Source organism: Platalea leucorodia (genome assembly GCF_965183815.1).
Source record: "Platalea leucorodia genome assembly, chromosome: 25".
Taxonomy (NCBI): domain Eukaryota; kingdom Metazoa; phylum Chordata; class Aves; order Pelecaniformes; family Threskiornithidae; genus Platalea; species Platalea leucorodia.
This window is the reverse complement of record NC_138847.1, coordinates 353,426-374,977: the sequence shown is the minus strand read 5'-3', so window position 1 is coordinate 374,977 and position 21,552 is coordinate 353,426. Positions and strand designations below refer to the sequence as shown.

Here is a 21,552-nt window from a genome sequence, read left to right as displayed (position 1 = left end):
GAAGAGAAAAAAAGGCCAGTGCAGGAGCCTTTCCCCATGGACACACCAGGCCCTGCGGGAGGTGGCGACATGCATCCTGGGGCAGGTCGCCCACTTGGGAGCCCCCGCTGCAGAGTGGTCTCCCTGTGCTCACACCGCCTCCTCCCGCCGTGTGTCTGCAGCGAGCTGGCAGTGCTGCAGTGGCATCGGTCGGGGAAAGGGGCACGCAGCAGCCACCAACTGTGGGAAGCTGGACCCCAACCTGCACCCCCTGCTAGGCCAGGGAAGAGGAAGGCAGGACCGGTACGTGGCATGGGCTCCTGGGGGGACTGTGTCGTACCCACCTGTAGAAAAGCATAGTTATACGCGTGTGACATCTTTCAAGACCCCTTAACATGTGCTTACCTGACGGCTGAAGCGCTTCTCCCGAGGCTTTCTCGAGAGGCAGCCTTCACTTCTGTCATCTCCAGAAACACCCACAGACTTGATGTGGTGGTGTTTGCAATGACGATGGCACTGCCAGGCTTGTCTGGGATAGCAAGCAGCTGGGTTGCTTTCAGCCCCGCGGTCGCTTGGCTCAGGGCTCATTGCAGAAGGGCTCTGCAGTGGGTCTGTGAGGGCTACGAGCAAAGCAGGGCTGATGGAGAGGCTGAAAAGAAGTGGCAGGAGGGAGGGGGAGAGCTCAAACCCCCCCAGCCCTCCGCCGGGGAGACTAACGCTCTCTGCTGCTGCACTGCCATGGCCCTGCAGGCACAGTCCTGCACGTGCACAGAGGAGGAAGGACGCAAGCTCTGGGACTCCTTGCGCAAGAAGTTCCAGCAGAAGGTGAGGGCAGAAGTGGCAGCCCCGAAGGCTTGGAAAGAAGAGCAAGAGCAATGGCAGGCCCAGGTACTGCAGGCAGTGAGAAACACTAAGGAAAAGGACATTCCTCTCCTGCTGGGGAGCCAAGGTGGGAAGGTCCCTAAGCCCTAGGAGCATGGGGGCTGACTGTCCTGTGTGGGGCCGTACCAGCTCGAGGCGCCTTCCCTGCTGCCCAGCGGCATCTCCTGTGCTCATCCCTCTCTCTCTGTGCAGGGCTCCTGCATTCGCAGCACTCCAGAGTGGTGGGGAGAGGGATGAAAAGAGTCCTCCATGGAGGATGAGGAGAGCCCAGAGGACAAGTTGAGTCTTTGCCTTTCGGAGCCCTCACCTCTGAAAAGGTGAGTGTGGGCCAGCTTGAGGCCAGACCTGGGCCAGCTGGGGGCTGGTGGCCCAGCTGTGGGTGAGGGAAGCAAATCCCAGCACCACGGGGCTGGACACGAACAGCATCCCCTCCTTTCTCATGCCATGGGAATGGCAGGGGTCAGTCCCTGATGCCAGGTGCCTCTCTGCAGCCCCAGGCACAGCCAGCACTGAGGGGGCTGTGGGGTTGAATGGGACTGTGTGGGTGGGGGCGACTGGGAGAGAGGAGAGGCAGGAGGGTCTTGGTCGAGATGTGAGACTTTGTCCTTGCCGCGGTAGGAGCCTTTCCCCAAGGACCCAGTGGGCTTTGCGAGGAGCAGCGACACGCCTCCTCGAGAAGGTAGAGGGAAGAGTCCATTGCCATGGTGGTGAGGAGGAGTCCGTCAGGTAAGGATCTCCAAACATGCCCGGTGTTTGCCCCTGCCCGGCAGTGCCTGTCCTTCCTTTGACTCCCCACAGCCCCTGGGCAAAGAGGGTCTCCTCCCGACAGCCCTCGTGGCGTGGAGAGCAGCAGGCTGGGATTGCATTACAGGGACCATGGGCCTGCTCTCTCCAGACAGAAGCAGATCCCACCCCATGTGTCCTGACTAGACTTGCAGTGTTGCTCTGCACCTCTCTGTGCATACAAGGCTACAGAGCTTTGTATTCAACTCCTCAGCTCTGGGCAGCAGATGTAGTCCACATCGGTGAGTGCCAGGAGAGCCTCTCGGGCACAGAGGCTCCCCAGAGAGATGTCCAGCAAGAGCCTCCTCCAGGATGACGAGGGCCAGCGCCGGCCAGCCAGGCTGTTAACACCAACGCACCTCCTGGTCCCTGGCAGTGTGCCCTGCTGCGGCTGCACATCCCTGCTGAGGAGGAGATTTTCCCCAGGGGGAGAGGAGATGTGAGAGTAGGGAAGTGGAGGAGGAGGAGGAGGAGGAGGAGGAGGAGGAGGAGTGGTGGGCACCCAGGGGAGCAGAGCTGCAGGGGGAAGCTTCTGGGGGCTCTCAGAGCCAGGGCACGGCGGGGCGCCCAGGCCAGCACTGTCAGGGGTACCCAGAGCTGTGCAGGCACCACTGTGTGCCGCAGGGGCAATGATACCCCAGGCAGGAACCGTGCCTGGGGAGAGGGATGTTACAGAATCATAGAATCATTAATGTTGGAAACGACCTCTGAGGTCATCAAGTCCAACTGTTAACCTAACATCCTGGTCCACCTCTAAACCATGTCCCTAAGCACCACATCCACAGGGTTTTGAATACTTCCAGGGACTGTGATTGCACCACTTCCCTGGGCAGCCTGTTCCAATGCCTAACCACTCTCCGTGAAGAAATTTGTCCTAATACCTAATCTAAATCTCCCCTGGCACAACTTGAGCCCAATTCCTCTTGTCCTATCACTTGTTTCCTGGGAGAAGAGCCTGACCCCCACCTTGCTACAACCTCCTTTCAGGTAGTTGTAGAGAGCAATAAGGTCTCCCCTCAGCCTCCTCTTCTGCAGGCTGAGCACCCCCAGCTCCCTCAGCCGCTCCTCATAAGACTTGTGCTCCAGACCCTTCACCAGCTTTGTTGCCCTTTGTCATGGTTTAAACCCAGCCAGCAACTAAGCCCCACACAGCCGCTCGCTCACTCCCCCCCGGTGGGATGGGGGAGAGAATGGGAAGAGTAAAAGTGAGAAAACTCATGGGTTAAGATAAAGACAGTTTAATAGGGAAAGCAAAAGACGTGCGCGCAAGCAAAGCAAAGCAAAGCAAAGCAAGGAATTCATTCACTGCTTCCCATGGGCAGGCAGGTGTTCAGCCACCCCCAGGAAAGCAGGGCTCCATCACACACAACGGTTACTTGGGAAGACAAAGGCCATCACGCCAAACGTCCCCCCCTTCCCTCTTCTTCCCTCAGCTTTATATAATGGGCATGATGTCATAGGGTAGCATAGCAGGGGAAGATGACCTTCATGTCTTTTAACTTTTTTAAGCTGATTCCACACGGGGACACTGTAGATAGTCTGTGGCATCTAGCAAGTGATTTCTCAAGCCTGAGGGCAGTCATCTCTTCATCGGTTGTGTCACCCTCTGGGCCCTACTGACTACTGACCATGCTTTGACTCTTTCCCTTGAACGTTACGTTGGTCAGACACAGCTTGAAGTAGCTTTTGGCATCACACTCTTGAGGGGCACTGAAGGTGCTCTAGAGTACAAAGATATCATGGTGGGGCATGGCGTAGCAGGAATGCCTCAGGAGACCTTTCCCCTTCTTGAGGAGGATGAAAGCCAGGCTGGACACATGGTTTTGTTTGAGCAAATATGGGATGCTTTGTTCAGGCAACCACATAACCCAGTGGGACTTTTGGTACTGCTTGGGACTATTTTACATCCTCGGTAGCATCACTTTGTCCATAGGAGTCTTCTCAAGGCAATTCTCACTTCCTTATTCCTCAGGCTATAGATGACAGGGTTAAACATGGGGGTCACAACTGTGTAAAACAGGGCAAGGTATTTGTCGGTATCTACCGAATCCCTTGACCGTCGCTTTAAGTAGACAACTGTGGCCAAGCCATAGAAGAGCCTCACCACCCCAAGGTGTGACGAGCAGGTGGAATAGGCTTTGTGTCTGCCCAAACCTGAAGGCATTTTCAGAATTGCCCTAATAATTTGAATGTAAGAAGTAACTATGAAGGAGAAGGGAAGGATTATGAAGAGCAGGATGATGGTGTATAGCATCACTTGATTCCAGAACGTGTCTGCACAGGCCAGTTCCAGCAGAGGGGGGACATCGCAGAAAAAGTGATAGAGGTCATGGGATGCACAGAAGGGCAAAGTGAACACCTGGTAGGTCTGTCCTACTTGCACCGGTACGACAGCCACCCAGGACCCCACCACCAGTCTGATGCAGAGACCCCTGCTCATGACGAGGGTGTAGTGCAGGGGGTCACATATGGCTATGCAGTGGTCGTAGGCCATGGCAGCCAGGAGAAGGCATTCAATGCTGCCCAGCAAAACCAGGCAATACAGCTGGGCAGCACAGCCCAGGAAGGAGATCCTGCCATCTGCCCGCAGGAAACCCACCCACATTTCACCACCCACATTGTAAAAAAGTTCTTCCTTAGATCTAGTCTGAATCTACCCTCTTTTAGTTTAAAACCATCACCCCTTGTCCTATCACTATTGGCCCTGCTAAAAAGTCTGTCCCCATCTTTCGTCTAAGCCCCCTTTAAGTACTGAAAGGCCGCAATAAGGTCTCCCTGTGGCCTTCTCTTCTCCAGGCTGAACAACCCCAGCTCTTTCAGCCTTTCCTCATAAGAGAGGCGCTCCATCCCTCTGATCATTTTTGTGGCCCTTCTCTGGACCCGCTCCAACAGGTCGATATCCTTCTTGTGCGGAGGACCCCAGAGCTGGACACAGTACTCCGGTGGGGTCTCACCAGAGCAGAGTAGAGGGGCAGAATCCCCTCCCTCGACCTGCTGGCCACACTTCTGATGCAGCCTGGGATACAGTGGGCTTTCTGGGCTGTGAGAGCACATTGCCAGCTCACGTCCGGCTTTCTGTCTATTGGTACCTCCAAGTCCTTCTCGGCAGGGCTGCTCTCAATCCCTTCATCCCCCAGCCTGTACTGATACCAGGGATTGCCCTGACCCAGGTGCAGGACCTTGCGCTTGGCCTTGTTGAACCTCATGAGGTTCACACAGGCCCACCTCTCCAGCTTGTCCAGGTCCCTCTGGATGGCATCCTGTCCCTCAGGTGTGTTGACTGCACCACTCAGCTTGGTGTCATCTGCAAACTTGCTGAGGGTGCACTCGATCTCACTGTCTGTGTCATTGATGAAGACATTGAACAGCACTGGCCCCAGAACAGGCCCCTGAGGGACACCACTCGTCACTGTTCTCCATCTGGACATCGAGCCATTGACCACTACCCTCTGGAGGTGACTATCCAGCCAATTCCTTATCCACCGAACAGTCCACCCATCAAATCCATATCCTTCCAATTTAGAGAGAAGGATATTGTGGGGGACCGTGTCAAAGGCCTTAAAGAAGTCCAGATAGATCACATCCATAGCTCTTCCCTTGTCCACTGATGTAGTTACTCCTTCACAGAAGGCCACTAGGTTGGTCAGGCAGGACTTGCCCTTGGTGAATCCATGCTGGCTGTCCCAAATCACCTCCCTTTCCTCCATGTGCCTTAGCATAGCTTCTAGGGGGATCTGTTCCGTGATCTTCCCAGGCACAGAGCGGAGGCTGACAGGTCAGTAGTTCCCAGGGTCCTCCTTTTTACCCTTTTTAAAAATGGCTGCAATATTCCCCTTTTTCCAGTCCCCAGGGACTTCACCTGACTGCCATGACTCTTCAAATATCATGGAGAGTGGCTTAGCAAGTACATCTGTCAATTCCCTCAGGACTCTGGGATGCATCTCATCAGGACCCATAGACTTATGGACGTTCAGGCTCCTCAGGTGGTCACGAACCTGATCTTCTCTTACAGTGGGAGGACCTCTGCCCTCCCGATCCGCATCGCATGGCCCATTGACTTGGGAGGTGTGAGGAGAGAGGTTGCCAGTGAAGACTGAGGCAAAGAAGTTGTTGAGTACCTCAGCCTTCACCTCGGCTGTTGTTACCAGCTCACCACTTCTGCTCATCAGAGGGGGTCCACTTTCCTTAACCTTCCTTTTCTGGTTAATGTACCTATAGAAGCCCATTTCCATGAGCGCTGTGGAGAAAGGGGAACTAAGAGGCTATCTGTACTCAGGGAGAGGAAAGTCTTCTTCCATGTCATCAAAGAGGAGACTCCCAAAGCCTTGAAGAATGAAATCCCTCTCTCTCAGCTTGGGAGGAACAATTCCACCCAAAGAGAGATACCTTGTCCTTTTTTGAGATGCACTAAGATGGGCAGAGAGGCCTTCACAATGTTGCCAGTTTTAGCACCAAACCCTCAGGACATTGGCTTCCTTCTGGAGCAGAAGGAGACAGTCACGTGGCCCTTAGACAGCAATGAATGATCTCTGCAAATCTCCCAGAGGTCTGCAATGAAGAAGCCAGGTGTTGATTTGTCAGTCAGGGCTCCCCTTGCAAGGGCAGAAGAGGAATCGATTCCTCTCCTCTACCTTTAGAAATCCATTTCTGCAATGAGTTGAACTGTGTCCTGAACTTCATTGACAAACCCCAGGAAAACTAAGGAGATTACTCTGACACTAAAAACCACCTATCCTTTAGGTGTCCAACATTATAAAGACAAGGCAGGTAGCATGGAAGTAACTCCATGTAAGTAAGTAACTCCATGTAAGTACCAGGTGGAAGTGCCCTGAAGGGAGATTTAACCTCATGGACAGCCCGTGCTGGAGCAGGCTCCTGGGAGGAACTGCAGCCTGTGGAGAGGAGCCCACACAGAAGCAGGTTTTCTGGCAAGACCTGTGACCCTGTGGGGGACCTGTGCTGGAGCAAGTCTGTTCCTGAAGGACTGCACCCTGGGGAAAGGACCCATGCTGGAGTAGTTTGTGAAGAACTGCAGCTCATGGGAGGGACCCATGCTGGAGAGGTTCATGAAGGACTGGATCCCGCAGGAGGGACCCCACGCTGGAGCAGGGGAAGAGCATGAGGAGGAAGGAGCAGCAGAGACAAAGCATTATCAGCTGATTGCAGCCTGCATTCACCATCCCCCTGTGCTGCTTGGGGGAAGGAGGGAAAGAAGTCAGGAGTGAGGCTGAGCCTGGGAAGAAGGGAGGGGTGGGGGTAAGGGGTTTTGAGATTTGTTCTTAGTTCTCATTATTCTGTTCTGTTTAATTGGCAATCAATTCACTTAAGTTCTCCAGGTTGAGTCTATTTTGCCCATGACAGTACCAAGGGAGTGATCTCCTTGTCCTTATCTCGACTCATGAGCGTTTTGTCATATTTTCTGCCTTGTCCTGGTGAGGAAGGGGAGTGACAGAGCGGCTTGGTGGGCACCTGGCAGACAGCCAAGCTCAGCCCACCACACACCCTTGCTGGCTCTTCTAATCCCCAGTGACAAAGCAAATCCTACCCATTGTCCTTCCCATACGGGAGCTCCTGACATCTGACCTGCTCCTTCGCAAAGGAGGCATCCTCCCCTCCTCATCCGCCCTGCTACTCTTTCTGGCAGAGCCTGTCTCCCTCCATTGCAGCACCTCAGGTGAGCAAGCTGTCCCACCACATCTAATTTAATCCACAAAATTCACAGGGCTGTGAGGGTCCAGTTTCTCCTATCTGTTCCCCTGCTCCTCCTGCCTGCGCACGTTTGGGCTGCGGCACCAACTTGTTCCAGGAAAACATGGGAGCAAGGGCCCAAGACCAAACATATGGAAAGGCTTTGCTTCAGGGCACAGACGTGCTGGAGTGTTTGGCAGATGGCAAGGTAAGGAGGAGATGAGGTGCCCACAAAGAGAGCAAACCCTGATGTCTCCAAGGGCAGAGGAGCAGGGCTGGGCAATGACACCTGGCCCAGAGAGGGCTTTGGTGTTTCTGCATGAACTCTGCAGAGCTGTGGGGCTTGCAAGACAAACTGCAGGGAGGACGGGGGGCTTCAGAGAAAGTCTCTGGGGGTAACAGACTTTGATCCAGCCACTCTGTGAACATTGTTGTCACCTTCCCTCTTCATAGCATCAGGCAGGTGAATCTCAGAGACTGAGAGAAAAAATGGCCAAGGGCTGAGAGCACAGGGAGAGGGGAGGGCACCCTGGTGTGATCTGCCTCCCAGTCCTGCAGTGCCCCTGGGTGTAGATGGGACAGACCTTGCATCTGTGCTGTGGTATTGGTGTTCAGGTGGCACACAGGCACCAGGCCCTGGGCTGTCTGCCCCACAGCAGAGGGCACAGCTTTTCTGGAGATCCTGTGCTGTGTTTGCCTGCTGAGTGCAGTTGTGTTTGGCACCCCAGACACCTGGCATGGCACTCGAGCCTTTCTTTATGCCATTAAAATGAGAGCCCCGATGTATTCAGTGCAGGGATGTGGATGCGACTTAGCTTCGCAGTGACTGGAGCTCTGGTGAGTACGGTGGATAGAGAGAGACCTGGGTCTCTGTCTGGGGCAGTCCTCCATTTGGTTACCTCAATAGCTCTGCATGCTCCAGGGAGATACTTGACAAAGGCACGTAGGTGGCTGGTGTCACCGTGGGTGGCAAAGGATATCCCCGTTCCCCCTCGGGCCCTCAGCTGATGCTCAGAAGAATGTGGGTGTTCTCAGAGATTTTCCATCAGAGCTTGCAAACACTTGCCCACGTCTTGGACCACCCCTGGCACCTCAGTCATCACCAAGTGTCTGTGTGTGAGCACCCGAGTCCCCACTGAATGAAGCCAAGGGGCTCAGAGCAGGAGCTCACATGCAGGCCACTCTTTTATGCCCTCCTGAACTGAACCAGAGGATTCCCTTTGGCGTGTGGGGTGCATGGGGGGAGCTGGATGCCACTTCAGGCCCAGGGTTTCCAGCTTGGGATGAGATGCCTGTGTTGCCTCAGCTGAAGCCCTGCCTGGCACAGGGGAAGCCAACCCCTCCCTTTCCCTGTCTGTGTGTCTTTTTGCTATGGTACAGGAATGGGGGTGTCCAGGGAGGAACATTTACACCTCTTGCAGTCAGCCATGCTCTGGTAGGACAAACCATGCTGCTGGAATTTGTCTCTCTCCACAGTTTTATGAGGGATTGTCCATGATTACCTGAGTTGCTTTCAAAACACATTCCCCTGGAAGGACCAAGCTGTCTTGCAGGAGCTGTCAGCCCTTGGAGCCCCAGGGACATCTCAAAGGAGTCCAGAGGGGGCAGAGAAAGTGGTGCCTTGGGCTGGGCCTCTGCTGCTGAGCTGGGCTGGGCTCCTGGGATGGAGGGAGCTGATGGCAAGTGGGCAGCACTGCAGAGGGACAGCTCTGCCCAGGAGCAGCTCCTCTGCAAAGCGCAGCAGAGCTGAGGGCACTGCCTGCAGGCACCGAGGGGAGAGGAGTGGGGAAGAGAGAGACGGCAATCTGGAGGGGAAGGAGAGCTGAGAGCTCACTACGGGAAGAAATCTTCACAGCCCCGAATACAGTAAGTCTCTGGGTGTAAGGCAGCACAGCTGTGGTTTCTGGAAAGACCTTCTAAAGCTGGCACATGCCACAGCTTATGGAATGTGTCAGGAGGACCCTCAGAGTTTCGCTAGTGCAGAGGACAAGGACATGCTCCAGAACAAGGATTCCCCACTGCACCCTCAGAGGACTGGCTGTGATGGCTGCCTTCTCCCAGGGATGGCTGCAGGGGTGTGAAGGTGGGTGTGCAGCCAGGGGTGCCCAGGGCTGTCCTTCCAAGCAGGGTCCCTGCACCCCAGGGGCTGTGTGCTGGGGCAGGGACTCTGCCGCCTGCCAGGGTCAGCACGCAGCCTGCCCGGGGAGCTCCCAACGGCGCTATGGGGAGAAGCTGTGGGTAGAAGGAGTGAGCCCTGGCAGGGCAGGGCAGGGTGCTTCTGCTGTTGAGAGGGACCTGTTTGGATGAGGGCTGCTCACAGCTCCAGATCACTCCGAGGACATTTGCAGAGGGTCCTTCTGGAGGACATTGGAGCAGCATTTACCTGACAGGGAAGGATTCTGTGCTCTCAGTTCTTCCACTCTTGCTTGGCTGGGTGGGCAGTGGGAGATGGGAATTTATTTCTCTGCCCTGGAGTAGGCAATGAGACCCCAGTTCTCACTAGGACTTGTCTGAGCTGCTCCTTAGCCCCTGCACACACAGAGATGCCCCTGGGCAGTGCCCTGCTGCCAGGAGGTGCCTGCAGGGCAGAGCTGAGCACATAGCAGGTTGGATGGACTCTGTGAGCATGGAGAGGGAGGAGACGTGGGGACAGAGAAACTGCTCCCAGAAGGGACAGCTCTAGGCCTCAGAGACATGGGCAGGGAGCGAGAGGGAGCTGCTGCCAGCAATGCTGTGGGAGTGGGGATTCAGGCATCTCCCTGCCAGCCCCTGCAGTCCAGCCACAGTTCCCAATGCAACCCCCAGACTCCTCTCCTACCCATCAGAGCCTCTGCCCCCAAAGCCGTGGGGTCCAGGTCATGAGTCACCACCTCAGCAGCTGGGCCTCCAGCTGAAGGCTTCTTGGAATGTGGTACACAAAGAAGATGCTAAAAGCACTTGCCCTACAGTGTCATCAGCTGAGCAGCAGTGAGCACAGCTGGGTAAGGAGGCTTCACAGCATGTCCGCACGCCTTTCTGTCCTTGCTTCATTTTTTCTGAAGCATTGCAGTGTTCTTGCCTGTTTCTCCACCTGTCCGTGGTACTCTTGCTCTCTGGGGTTGGGGTGGGGATGTGGGTCAGTTTTTGTTCTGACACGGACTCTGGGGGTCCTGCCCAGGGGTATCTTTTCAGGGGTATCTATTCAGCTCAGGGAGGGAGTTTTCTATGAATAATGCCATGTTTTTTTCCTCAGAGAAGTCTCCTCTAAACTGTCAGTGACTTTTCCTCCTTGGATAGGTCCTCATGCCCAGAGGGACAAAATGTCCAACGGCAGCTCCATCACCCAGTTCCTCCTCCTGGCATTTGCAGACACACGGGAGCTGCAGCTCTTGCACTTCTGGCTCTTCCAGGGCATCTACCTGGCTGCCCTCCTGGGCAATGGCCTCATCATCACCGCTGTAGCCTGCGACCACCGCCTCCACACCCCCATGTACTTCTTCCTCCTTAATCTCTCTGTTCTTGACCTTGGCTCCATCTCCACCACTGTCTCCAAAGCCATGGCCAATTCCCTCTGGGACACCAGGGCCATTTCCTACTCGGGATGTTCTGCCCAGGTTTTTTTCTTTTTGTTTTTGATGTCAGCAGAATTGTGTCTCCTCACCATCATGGCCTATGACCACTGTGTGGCCATCTGCAAACCCCTGCACTACGGGACCCTCCTGGGCAGCAGAGCTTGTGTCCACATGGCAGCAGCTGCCTGGGGCACTGGGTTTCTCAATGCTGTGCTGCACACGGCCAATACATTTTCACTCCCCCTCTGCCGAGGCAATGCTGTGGACCAGTTCTTCTGTGAAATCCCCCACATCCTCAAGCTTGCTTGCTCAGACTCTTACCTCAGGGAATTCGGGCTTGTCATGTTTACTGCCTTTGTATTTTGGTGGTGTTTTGTTTTCCTTGTGGTGTCCTATGTGCAGATCTTCAGGGCCGTGCTGAGGATCCCCTCTGAGCAGGGACGCCACAAAGCCTTTTCCACATGCCTCCCTCACCTGGCCGTGGTCTCCCTGTTTATCAGCACTGCCATGTTTGCCTACCTGAAGCCCCCCTCCATCTCCTCCCCAACTCTGGATCTGGTTGTTGCAGTGCTGTACTCGGTGGTGCCTCCAGCAGTGAACCCCCTCATCTACAGCATGAGGAACCAGGAGCTGAAGGAGTCCATCAGGAAAGTTATTTTAGGGATGGTTCTCAATAGTGGTCAATTTTCCATCACTCGTCAGGAATGACTCCCACAGTGCCCCATTGCAGGCCTGTCCTTTGTTTCCTGTTTTATCATTTTTTATCATTATCCGTATTGTTATTAGTTGTTATTGTTCTTCTAAATAAACGTCTGTATCCATCTTGCTTCTCTTGAGGAATGAACCTGCTCTGTCTATCCTGGAGCGGATGGAAAAGTTTGTCTTTCTCTCAGGCAGAGCTGACACTTTCATAGCATTTCTGCAATAAAATGGGATCACCCCAGTGCACTGACTGAGGTTGGGACTCTTCTCCTGATGTCAGCAACAGGCCCAAGGAATTTCACCCCAAAAGGGCCTATTTCTTCTTGGAATTGGAAGAGACAAGCTCGTGGTCCCATTAGTAGCTGTTAGAGAGCAAGGGTTGGAATTTGGACTCACCCATTGTTGCGTGGTGACCATGGGGATGGTGACTGGTCAGTGAGGAACATACCCAGGGCTTTCTCAGATATGATAGTACAGAGGAAATTCTCCAGAGAGGTGATCTGGAGAGCCTTGGGGTTCTATGGGGACAGCACATGCCTGGGGTAAGCAGTGACTGAAGCCCCGCTAAGTGAGAGATCACCCAAGGTGGAGTCACCCAAAGGGAAAGTGCTAAATGCCGGTATCTGCAAGTAAAGAAAGGTGAACATACCCAACCATCGACAGACCAGCTCCAACAGGGAACAGCACCTTTACAGCCACCACACCAGCAACAGAACACACACAACCATGGACAACACAACTGTCCCCATCCTGGTCCCTTCTCTGCTCTGCTGTGAAGGTCATGAGTGGTCTGGTGGTCCTCTGCAGCACCTACCCACGGGCACACACCCCCACGGCCCCTCCAGTGTGGGCCTGAGTTGTGGGTCTGCCCAGGTGTCCTACTCAGTCTTGGAGCCATTACCCACTTGGCAACTTCAGCCTTGGGTGTCTCCACATCCTGGTGTCCTCTTCTGCCAGCCAGCCCCACTTGGAGTTGGCCAGCAAAGCACGTACGTGCATTTTCTCTCTGACACACAGACACATACACACACACATGTGCACACGCACGCGCACACACACACAATTGAGTATGTTCACACAGCAAATAGCCAGGAGCAGAGTTTAATAAGAAGGCGGGACACACCCTGGAGATCAGGCACAGAGTCTGGATGGATCAGCCCTGAGCAGCCCCTTCCAAACTGCAGCTGGCCCCTTGCATCCCTCTCCTCGCCCCATCCACAGGCTTCTTCCTCCCAGTCCTCCTGGATCCCTCCCTTTCTGTGCCCCAGTCCCCTCCCCAGTTAACAGCTGTCACCAATTGCTTTTTCCCCAACAGTCTCAGGTTTGTTCCATTTCTCCCATCATTTGGTAGTTGCGATACCTTGGCCTAGGACATCCAGGCCTTCAATGGCACCACTGATGGCTTCCTCTGGCACTGCTGGCCTTGCAAGACTCAACTACCCAGAAGCTCCCCAAAGCTCCTCTCCAGTGACCCGTGCAGTTTGGCCTCTTCTCATGTCTCTGCTCTTCAGCCACTCGTGAGACCCAGCTGGGACACATCGTGCTGCCTGTACTGCTAGTCCCTTCTTACACGGGTCTCTGTCACATCCCGCAGTTTCTCATGCCGTGTCCCATAGTTTCCCATTTCAGGTACAGGTGGCTTCACGCCAGGGCAGGGCCTGACCAGCAGCTCAGTCATCTGCCTGCAGCCTTCCCATCGGGTGCTTTTGATGACCTCATGATGCCTGCCTGCTCCTGGCCAATCACGTTGCTGTCATGAGGTGACCTTCCAGCAACAGCCCAACCACGTTGGTCTTACCCACCTCTGCCCTCCCTGAGCAGCCATCTTGTCACGTTGGGGTTTGTGATATGCTTGATGATGTCACAGTACCTGCCTGCCCGCTGCAATTCAGTCAGGCTGCAAAAGAAGTGACCTCAAAATCAGCCTCCCAGCTCCGATGCCTCTCCTGGCATCTCTTTCTTCCTGCGACAGAAGGAATCTCCCAGCCAACCTCCCACGCACTTCCACTTTGCCGCCATCTCCCCTCCCCAGCAATGTCATTTCTGCTGGGCATGCAGAAACACGCTCACCCGTAGGGACTGCAGAGCCCTGGTGGGACAGCTGGGTGATGGGAGGGCAGCCATGGAGGGCAAGGTGTGCTGGTTTTGGCTGGGGTAGAGTCAATTTTCTTCACAGTAGCTAGTATGGGGCTCTGATTTGGATTTGTGCTGAAAGCAGTGTTGATAACACAGGGATGGTTTCGTTCTTTCTGAGCAGTCCTTGCACAGAGGCAAGGCCTTTTCTGCTCCTCACCCCACCCCACCAGCGAGTAGGCTGGGGGTGCACAAGAAGTTGGGAGGGGACATTGCTGGGACAGCTGACCCCAGCTGACCAATGCGATATCCCATACCATATGACGTCACACTCAGCAATAAAAGCTGGGGGAAGAAGAAGGAAGGGGGGGACATACGGAACGATGGCGTTTGTCTTCCCAAGTAACCGTTAACGCATCTTGGAGCCTTGCTTTCCTGGGAGAAGCTGAAAGGCCAGCAGCAAGCTCATGGCTTGGAAGATGATGGTGAGGTTCCTTTTGTCTGGTCAGTTGATAGGCCACAAGAAGGCTGATGGGTTGGGATGTCATTATGACATAAATTGTGCCTGAGAAGCTCATAGACCATGAGGAGGCACATGGCCATGAAGGCGAGCATGAGGTCACTTTAGTCTCCAGTCTCTTTGGGTGATTGCCCATCAGCAGACACATGGCTCGGATGTTGACTATGACATCACTTCTGCCTGAGAACCTGATAGGTGCCAGCAGCAGGCACCTGACTTGGGTGTTCTGTTGTACCTCGAGGTTCTGGTTTGTTATGTCCCCACGAAGAAAGGCACGCTGACCCTGTGAAGTATCATTTCAAATGCCATTTCCTAGAGCAAACACCACCCAGAAAGAGTGAGCAAGGCCAACTGCATACAGGGCTGCAGTAGGAGGACTGTGGCCACCCAGACAAGAGGGTTATCATCCCCCTCGGCTCAGCACCGGTGCGGCCACATCTGGACTAGGCAAAACTTGATTTTGAGGCTCTGGACTTGGTTTGCTCCTTGCCTCTTCTTAGGTAACCAGGAGGTGCACAGTTGTCCTGTACTTGGCATTGCTCACCTTCACATCCCACTGCCCCCAGGAAGAGTCCTGACCCACACATGAGGGACAGGATCTGCCCTCCCATTGCCTGGGGGTGAGGGTTTGGCCTTGCTGCTTCATTTAAAACGAACAAACAAAAAAGGTTTCCTCAGCCTCTGAACTGCCAGCAATCAGCACCACCAATTATCCGCTTTAACGAGTCCCTGGGGAGGCTTTGCCAGTAATGGGACTCATTAATACTTCAGGGTACTTTGGGTTTTGCTTTTGATGCTGACTCTTGGAGAGGTTTGTGCAATCTCCTCTCAGTATCTGAAGCTGAAGGACTCACCACAAATACTCCATGGGGCTCATTGAAAGAAAGCAAGCTCTAACGAGCCATGTCTCTTCCCATAAGTTTCATCAAGTATTTAAGAGTTGTACAGATAATTGGAGCTGTTTCCTAGCATAGTTATGGGGAAAGATTTCAAAGAGATTCTAATAAAAATGAGGTTTTATTTCCAAGGGTGTAGTTTATTATTTTTCAGTTTAGAGAAGAGGTGACGGCAGCATTCTCCAATAGATATTGCTGCAGGGTGTCTCCTCCGGAGGTGTGGACTGGTAGGAGAAGCTGTCCCTTGAGCTCTGACAGCCTCCCACCTCACCTCCCCAACCCCACCATTTCTCTCCTTGCCCACCTGGGACTTTTCCTTACAGCAGACTTCTCCATTGATCTCTGCAGCTGGATGGTACAGCTCCTTTGCACCATCTGCCCCCTGCTCTCCTTAGAGACCTGGCTGCACACAGGCACGGGAGGGTTTCTCCTATTTGCAAGCAAAGGAAAAGTCAAGCACGGTCAAGTTCCATAAACAAAACAGACTCTGCAAGCATCTGCTAAGTCCATGCTGCCTCTAAGGAGGATGCCTTTCTACAGGGGATAATCTAGGGAGAGCTATTTCAGGTAGGGAGATACAAAGAAGAGACATATAAACATAATTAAAGAGTTGGCCAAGGAGACAATTAGACTGCTGCAAGACAGGCAAACTTTTAACTCCCTGATGTCAAAGCAGCAATTGGATGGGTGAGAGGAATCTGAATGAACAAAGTGTAAGGGGAGGAGAAACCTGGAGTATAAGGGAAAGGGCTTTTGTCTGGGCAGTCTGCATCTGAAAAGATGACATTAGAAATGGTTCTTCTATCAAGAGAGATGAAAATATATGGAAGATAAAAATAAAATTATTGTAGTAAATTAAATTTAAATTTAATTTAAATTTAAATTCAATACATTGTATAACAGACAGAACAGTGGCAATGAAGTGACACTGGAAGATCGATATTTTATTGGAATATCCCTTTTGAAAGGTCACGGGATTGCTAGATGTCTCTTGGGAGTGAGGACAAGCCAATGTTGCAGCCATCTTTGAAAGAGGCCAAAAGCGCAACCCCGGGAACCCCAGGCTGTACAAGCTCACTTGGGGGAGGAGCGAGCCTTCCCATGAGTGCTCTTGGGGGACATTGCTGGGCACCTCAAAGAGCAGAAGGTGTCCAAATGCAGTCAGCATGGATTAGCCAAGGGTAAATTCTGCCTCACCAACCTGATGGCCTTCCTGATGAAGGAACTGCTTTTATGCACGAGGGGACAACAGTGGATGTCCTTTACCTCCACTCCAGCAAGACTTCTGTCATGGTCTCCCTCGATATCCTTGTACCCACATTGGGCCATTACAGTCTGGATGGGTCGACAAACAGATGGGTGAAACACCAGTTGGATGATGAGGCTGAGAGAGCAGTGGAGAAGGGGTCATACCCTACCTGGAGGCCAGTGGGACATACTGGGGCATTGTGGGGCAGCACAGGGGACTCTCCTGAGCCCTGTGCAGTTTAACACCTGTATCCATGACCCAGAGGAGGCAACTGTCACCACGTTTGTCGATGGCACTATATTGGGGGGACCATTCCTGTGCCCTAGGGATGCCATTCAGGGCAAACCTGACAGGCAGAAGGACTGTCCTGTCAGGAACTTCATGAGATAGGAGAAGGACAAAGCCCAGATGTACTGGTTTTGGCTGGGATAGAGTTTAACTTCTTCATAGTAGCTTGTATGGGGCTATGTTTTGGATTTGTGATGAAAATAGTGTTGAAAACAGATGTTTCAGTTACTGCTGAGCAGTGCTTACACAGCGTCAAGGCCTTTTCTGCTTCTCACTCCACCCCACCAATGAGTAGGGTGGAGGTGCACAAGAAGTTGGGAGGGGACACAGTTGGGACAGCTGACCCCAACTGACCAAAGGGATCTTCCAGACCGTATGACGTCATGCTCAGCAATAAAACAGGGCGGGGAGGGGAGGTTGGCGGGGAGGGCCTCTGACTGAGGACTGGCTACACATCAGTCAGTTGTATTTGACCAACTGTTTTCATTTGAATCCCTTGTTTTTCTTGGGTTTTATTTTCCTCTCGCTTTCCTTGATTTTTTCCTCTTTCCTTACTTTTCTTTGTTGTTATTATTATTATTATTATTATTATTATTATTATTATTATTATTATTATTTCTTTTTAGTTATTAAACTGGTTAAATCTCAAGCCATGAGTTTCTTTCTACTTTTCCCCTTCCAATTCTTCCCCCATCCCACTGGAGGCAGGGAGTGAGTGAGCGGATGTGTGGTGATTAGTTGCCAGCTGGGGTTAAATCGGGACACCAGGTCTTGCACCTGGGACAGCCTAGCAGCCTGCAGTTGCAGGGGCTGGGGACTGCCTGGCTGGGGAGCAGCTCTGCGGAAAAGGCCCTGGTGGTGCTGGGGGACAGAAGGCAAAACAGGACCCAGCAGTGAGACCTGGTAGCAAAGGTGGCCAGCAGTGTCCTAGAACATATAAAGAGGAGCCTTGCCAAAAGAGTGAGTTGAAGTGATTGTCTCCCCTTTCTCATTACTTGTTAGAGGGGAGAATCACCTCTCTCCACCTGCTGGATATGATTTTTTTGGCAGCCCAGGATATGGTTGGCTTTCTGGGCTGCAAGCACACATTGCCGGCCCATGTCCAAGTTTTTACCCACCAATATCCCCAAGTATTTCTCTGCAGGGCTGCTCTCAATCCATTCATCTTCCAGTCGCTACTGACAGTGGGGATTGCCCCGACCTAGTTGCAGGGCCTTGCACTTGGCCTTGTTGAACTTCATGACGTTTGCACAGACCTACAACTCAGCCTGTCAAGGTCCCTCAGGATGTCGTCCCTCCCCTCAAGCGAATCAACTGTCCTACTCAGCTTGGTGTCATCTGCAAACTTGCTGAGGGTGCACTCAATCCCACTGACTATGTATGTCACTGATGAAGGTATTAAACAGTACTGGTCCCAGTATGCACCCTTGAGAGACACCACTTGGTGAGTACTAGCACTAGTACTAGTACTCAGACATGGAGCCATTGACTATAATTCTTCGGATGCACCCATCCAGCCAGTTCCTTATCCATCTAAGAATTCATTTGTCACATCTGTATGTCTCCAACTTAGCAGCAGCAAGAATGTTGTGGGGGACCATATCAGAGGACTTACAGAAGGCTAGACAGGTGACATCTGTAGCTCTTCCCTTGTCCATTAATGCAGTTACTTCATGGCAGAAGGCCGCTAGAGTAGTCAGGCACAAGTTGCCCTTTGTGAAGCCATGTTGGCTTTCTCTAATCACCTCCCTCTCTTCAATACGCTTTGACATGTCTTCCAGGAATATCTCCTCCGTGATCTCACCTCTGTACAACACAAACATGGACTTCTGACCTAGTCATTTGGTGTGCCACTGTGGAGGGATAACCAACCTGTACGAGGTGGGGTGACAGTCCAGTGCTGGAAACAGTGATTGTTATTGGCTGCTCTGTGACGGTTGCCTTGGGGCAGCTTCCCTGGGGTGTCCAGCGACCACGGGCTCAGCCCAAAGCCTGCTCTGCTGGTCCTTCCTATCTCCCGCAGGAGGCCTGGCTGTGCAAGGACACTGCCACGTGCTCCCACACTGAATACTCAAACAGTTTGGCTGTGTTTTCCTCTTGAGGGCCGTTTCTTGGGCTCGTTCTTGAGAGAAAAAGTAGAAGACCTAAGATTTCAGGCACTGCCATCAGGAGATCCCCTTGTATGATGGAAACTCTGTTCTGGAGGTCAGCTCTGTCACAGAAGTGCCCATTGCCTGTCCCTGCCTGCAGTCACAGGACTGCCACACAAAGGCCTGTGACCAAGCTGCCAGAGCAATCCTTCCCTACACCAAGAGAGGGGCTCAGAAAGAGAGCGTGGAATTTAGAAGAGAGCAGCTCGGGAAAGACCAAGCGCTGGTGCTGCCTGGCCATGCTGCTGTGCTGAGACTCTTTCCCCCTCCACCTCTGCACACAGGCAGTGACGTGCAGCTCCAGAGAAAGTCTCAGAAAAAGGAAAGTCTCAGACAAAAAAGTCGCTGCAGGGTCCTTTATTTTTTAAATGCATAGAGAACATGGCTCTCCTTTCAAGGCTCTGGGTAACACTAGAAAGGTAGATAGTGAATTAGACATGGTATGAAAAATGACATTTCTTTGTGCACAACATTATCACAAGTAAAACTGAGTAAAAAAAAAAATACCACAACCACCAAACTTCCAGAAGAAAGGTTGTACCTGTAATAAGATACATTATAAGTGATATGCATAAGAAAATGGACAGTTTATTGCTTCAGAAAAACATCCAGTCATCATTTTCCACACTGCATCTTTGAGCTCCTTGTTCCTCATGCTGTAAATGAGGGGGTTCACTGCAGGAGGCAGCACCGAGTACAGAACTGCCACCACCAGATCCAGGGATGGGGAGGAGATGGAAGAGGGCTTCAGGTAGGTAAACATTCCAGTGCTGATAAAGAGGGAGACCACGGCCAGGTGAGGGAGGCACGTGGCAAAGTCTTTGTGGCATCCCTGCTCAGAGGGGATCCTCAGCACAGCCCTGAAGATCTGCACATAGGACAGCACAATGAAAACAAAACAGCTGAATACTACTAAAAGACTAACCACAATAAGCCCAACCTCCCTGAGGTAGGCATCTGAGCAGGAGAGCTTGAGGATGTGGGGGATTTCACAGAAGAACTGGTCCACAGCATTGCCTTGGCAGAGGGGGAGTGAAAATGTATTGGCCGTGTGCAGCACAGCATAGAGGAACCCATTGCCCCAGGCAGCTGCTGCCATGTGGACACAAGCTCTGCTGCCCAGGAGGGTCCCGTAGTGCAGGGGTTTGCAGATGGCCACACAGCGGTCATAGGCCATGATGGTGAGGAGACACAATTCTGCTGAAATAAAAAAAGCAAACACAAAGATCTGGACAGCACATCCTGAGTAGGAGATGTCCCTGGTGTCCCAGAGGGAATTGGCCATGGATTTGGGGACAGTGGTGGAGATGGAGCCCAGGTCAAGAACAGAAAGGTTGAGGAGGAAGAAGTACATGGGGGTGTGGAGGCGGTGGTCACAGGCTATGGCAGTGATGATGAGGCTGTTCCCCAGGAGGGCAGCCAGGTAGATGGCCAGGAAGAGCCAGAAGTGCAAGAGCTGCAGCTCCCGTGTGTCTGCGAATGCCAGGAGGAGGAAGTGGGTGATGGAGCTGGTGTTGGACATGTCTTTCCTCTGGGCATGGGGCACTGTCCAAGGGGGAAAGGGCAGCAACAAGTTAGGATGAACTCCTCTGAGCAAAACCAAGTCCATTTCCCCTGGACGCTCTCCCTGACACACGCACCCACTCTTTTCCTTTTCAAGGAGACCTTCCTTCAGCTCTGTGGCTGGAGCTCAGGTTGGCGCTGGCTGAACGTGCCATGAGGAGCAGGGCCTCTGCCCGCTGGCTGCCGAGGAGTCAGCCCTGCTCTGCATGAAACAGTTCATGAGAACGGTGGGTGCAGGGTCCAGTGTTGGTGTTGGACTTTGTCAAATGAAACTGCTCCCAGCACAGAAGGGCCTGTCAGCATCTGCAGCTCCCAGTGCTAAGGAACGGGGATGGCAGAAGGCAGTTGGAGAGGTTAGTTTTACAGCTTCCCTCCATCTCTCCTGGGGAGTGTGTTTGGATGTCAGAAAGCCTCAGCATTTGTGCTGCACGCAGGGAGAACAGAGGCAGTCCTGAAAGGCAAGAGGAGTGCCTGTGGCTTAGTGTAGAGTGAGGAGAGCCAGTCTTTTTATCCATCTTGTTCCCAGCTGCCCTGGGCTTGCATCTTTCTGAGCTGCAGGGCGATCACACTCCCACTTTACCCTGAAAAGCCACCAGACACTGCTGAGAGCTGAGGGATCCAGTGCAGACCACTAAATGTCTCACCCTTTCTCAAGGTCTCAGCACCCCACATTTAGCCTAGGACACACATGGCTCTTTTCACAAACCCATCAGCATTTTCTCTGTTGTAGCATCTCTGCACTTCTCCATGGGGCCTTCAGATAGCATAAAGGTGCTATAGGGCAGGTTTGCATCCTGGAAGGCAGTTCACAGCTTGGAAGGACACCCCAAGGAGGTAGCCAGCTGTGCTAATGATGGCATCTGGTTAAGGGAGGGTCAGCTCATTCTCGAGCCTCACAGACTGCATTGCCCAGAGCATCACAGGTTAGAGGAAAGCTGGGACACCTCATTGCCATAAACACACCCAAATGGGAGGACCCCCAAGATCAGTGCCTGACTCTGCAGCTGAAACTCCCATTCCCAGAGAGCCTGACATTAAGACCAAGAGCAGCTGAGGGAGGCAAGGAGAGAGACAGGGGGCACTCAGGAAAGCCTTTCGCTTACCCAGCACTGCGCACCACCTCCCGGACAGTGACAGTGCAGGGCAGTCACCCTCAGCCCCAGGTCAGGGGGAAAGGGGCACATGGCAGGAGAGATGCACTTTGTCTGTCCTGCTGGCAGATGCACGA

General features: G+C 53.0%; 1 protein-coding gene across 1 annotated transcript; it reads right to left on the bottom strand.

Moving 5' to 3' along the window:
* Positions 1 to 3,562: 3,562 nt before the first annotated feature.
* LOC309600788 (olfactory receptor 14A16-like) lies at positions 3,563 to 20,283 on the bottom strand (the record flags this gene model as incomplete). Its single annotated transcript, XM_082333375.1, has 2 exons — positions 3,563 to 4,210; positions 19,375 to 20,283. The coding sequence occupies 2 exons, from the start codon at positions 20,281 to 20,283 to the stop codon at positions 3,563 to 3,565; spliced, it is 1,557 nt and encodes a 518-aa protein (XP_082189501.1).
* Between the last annotated feature and the right edge of the window lie 1,269 nt (positions 20,284 to 21,552).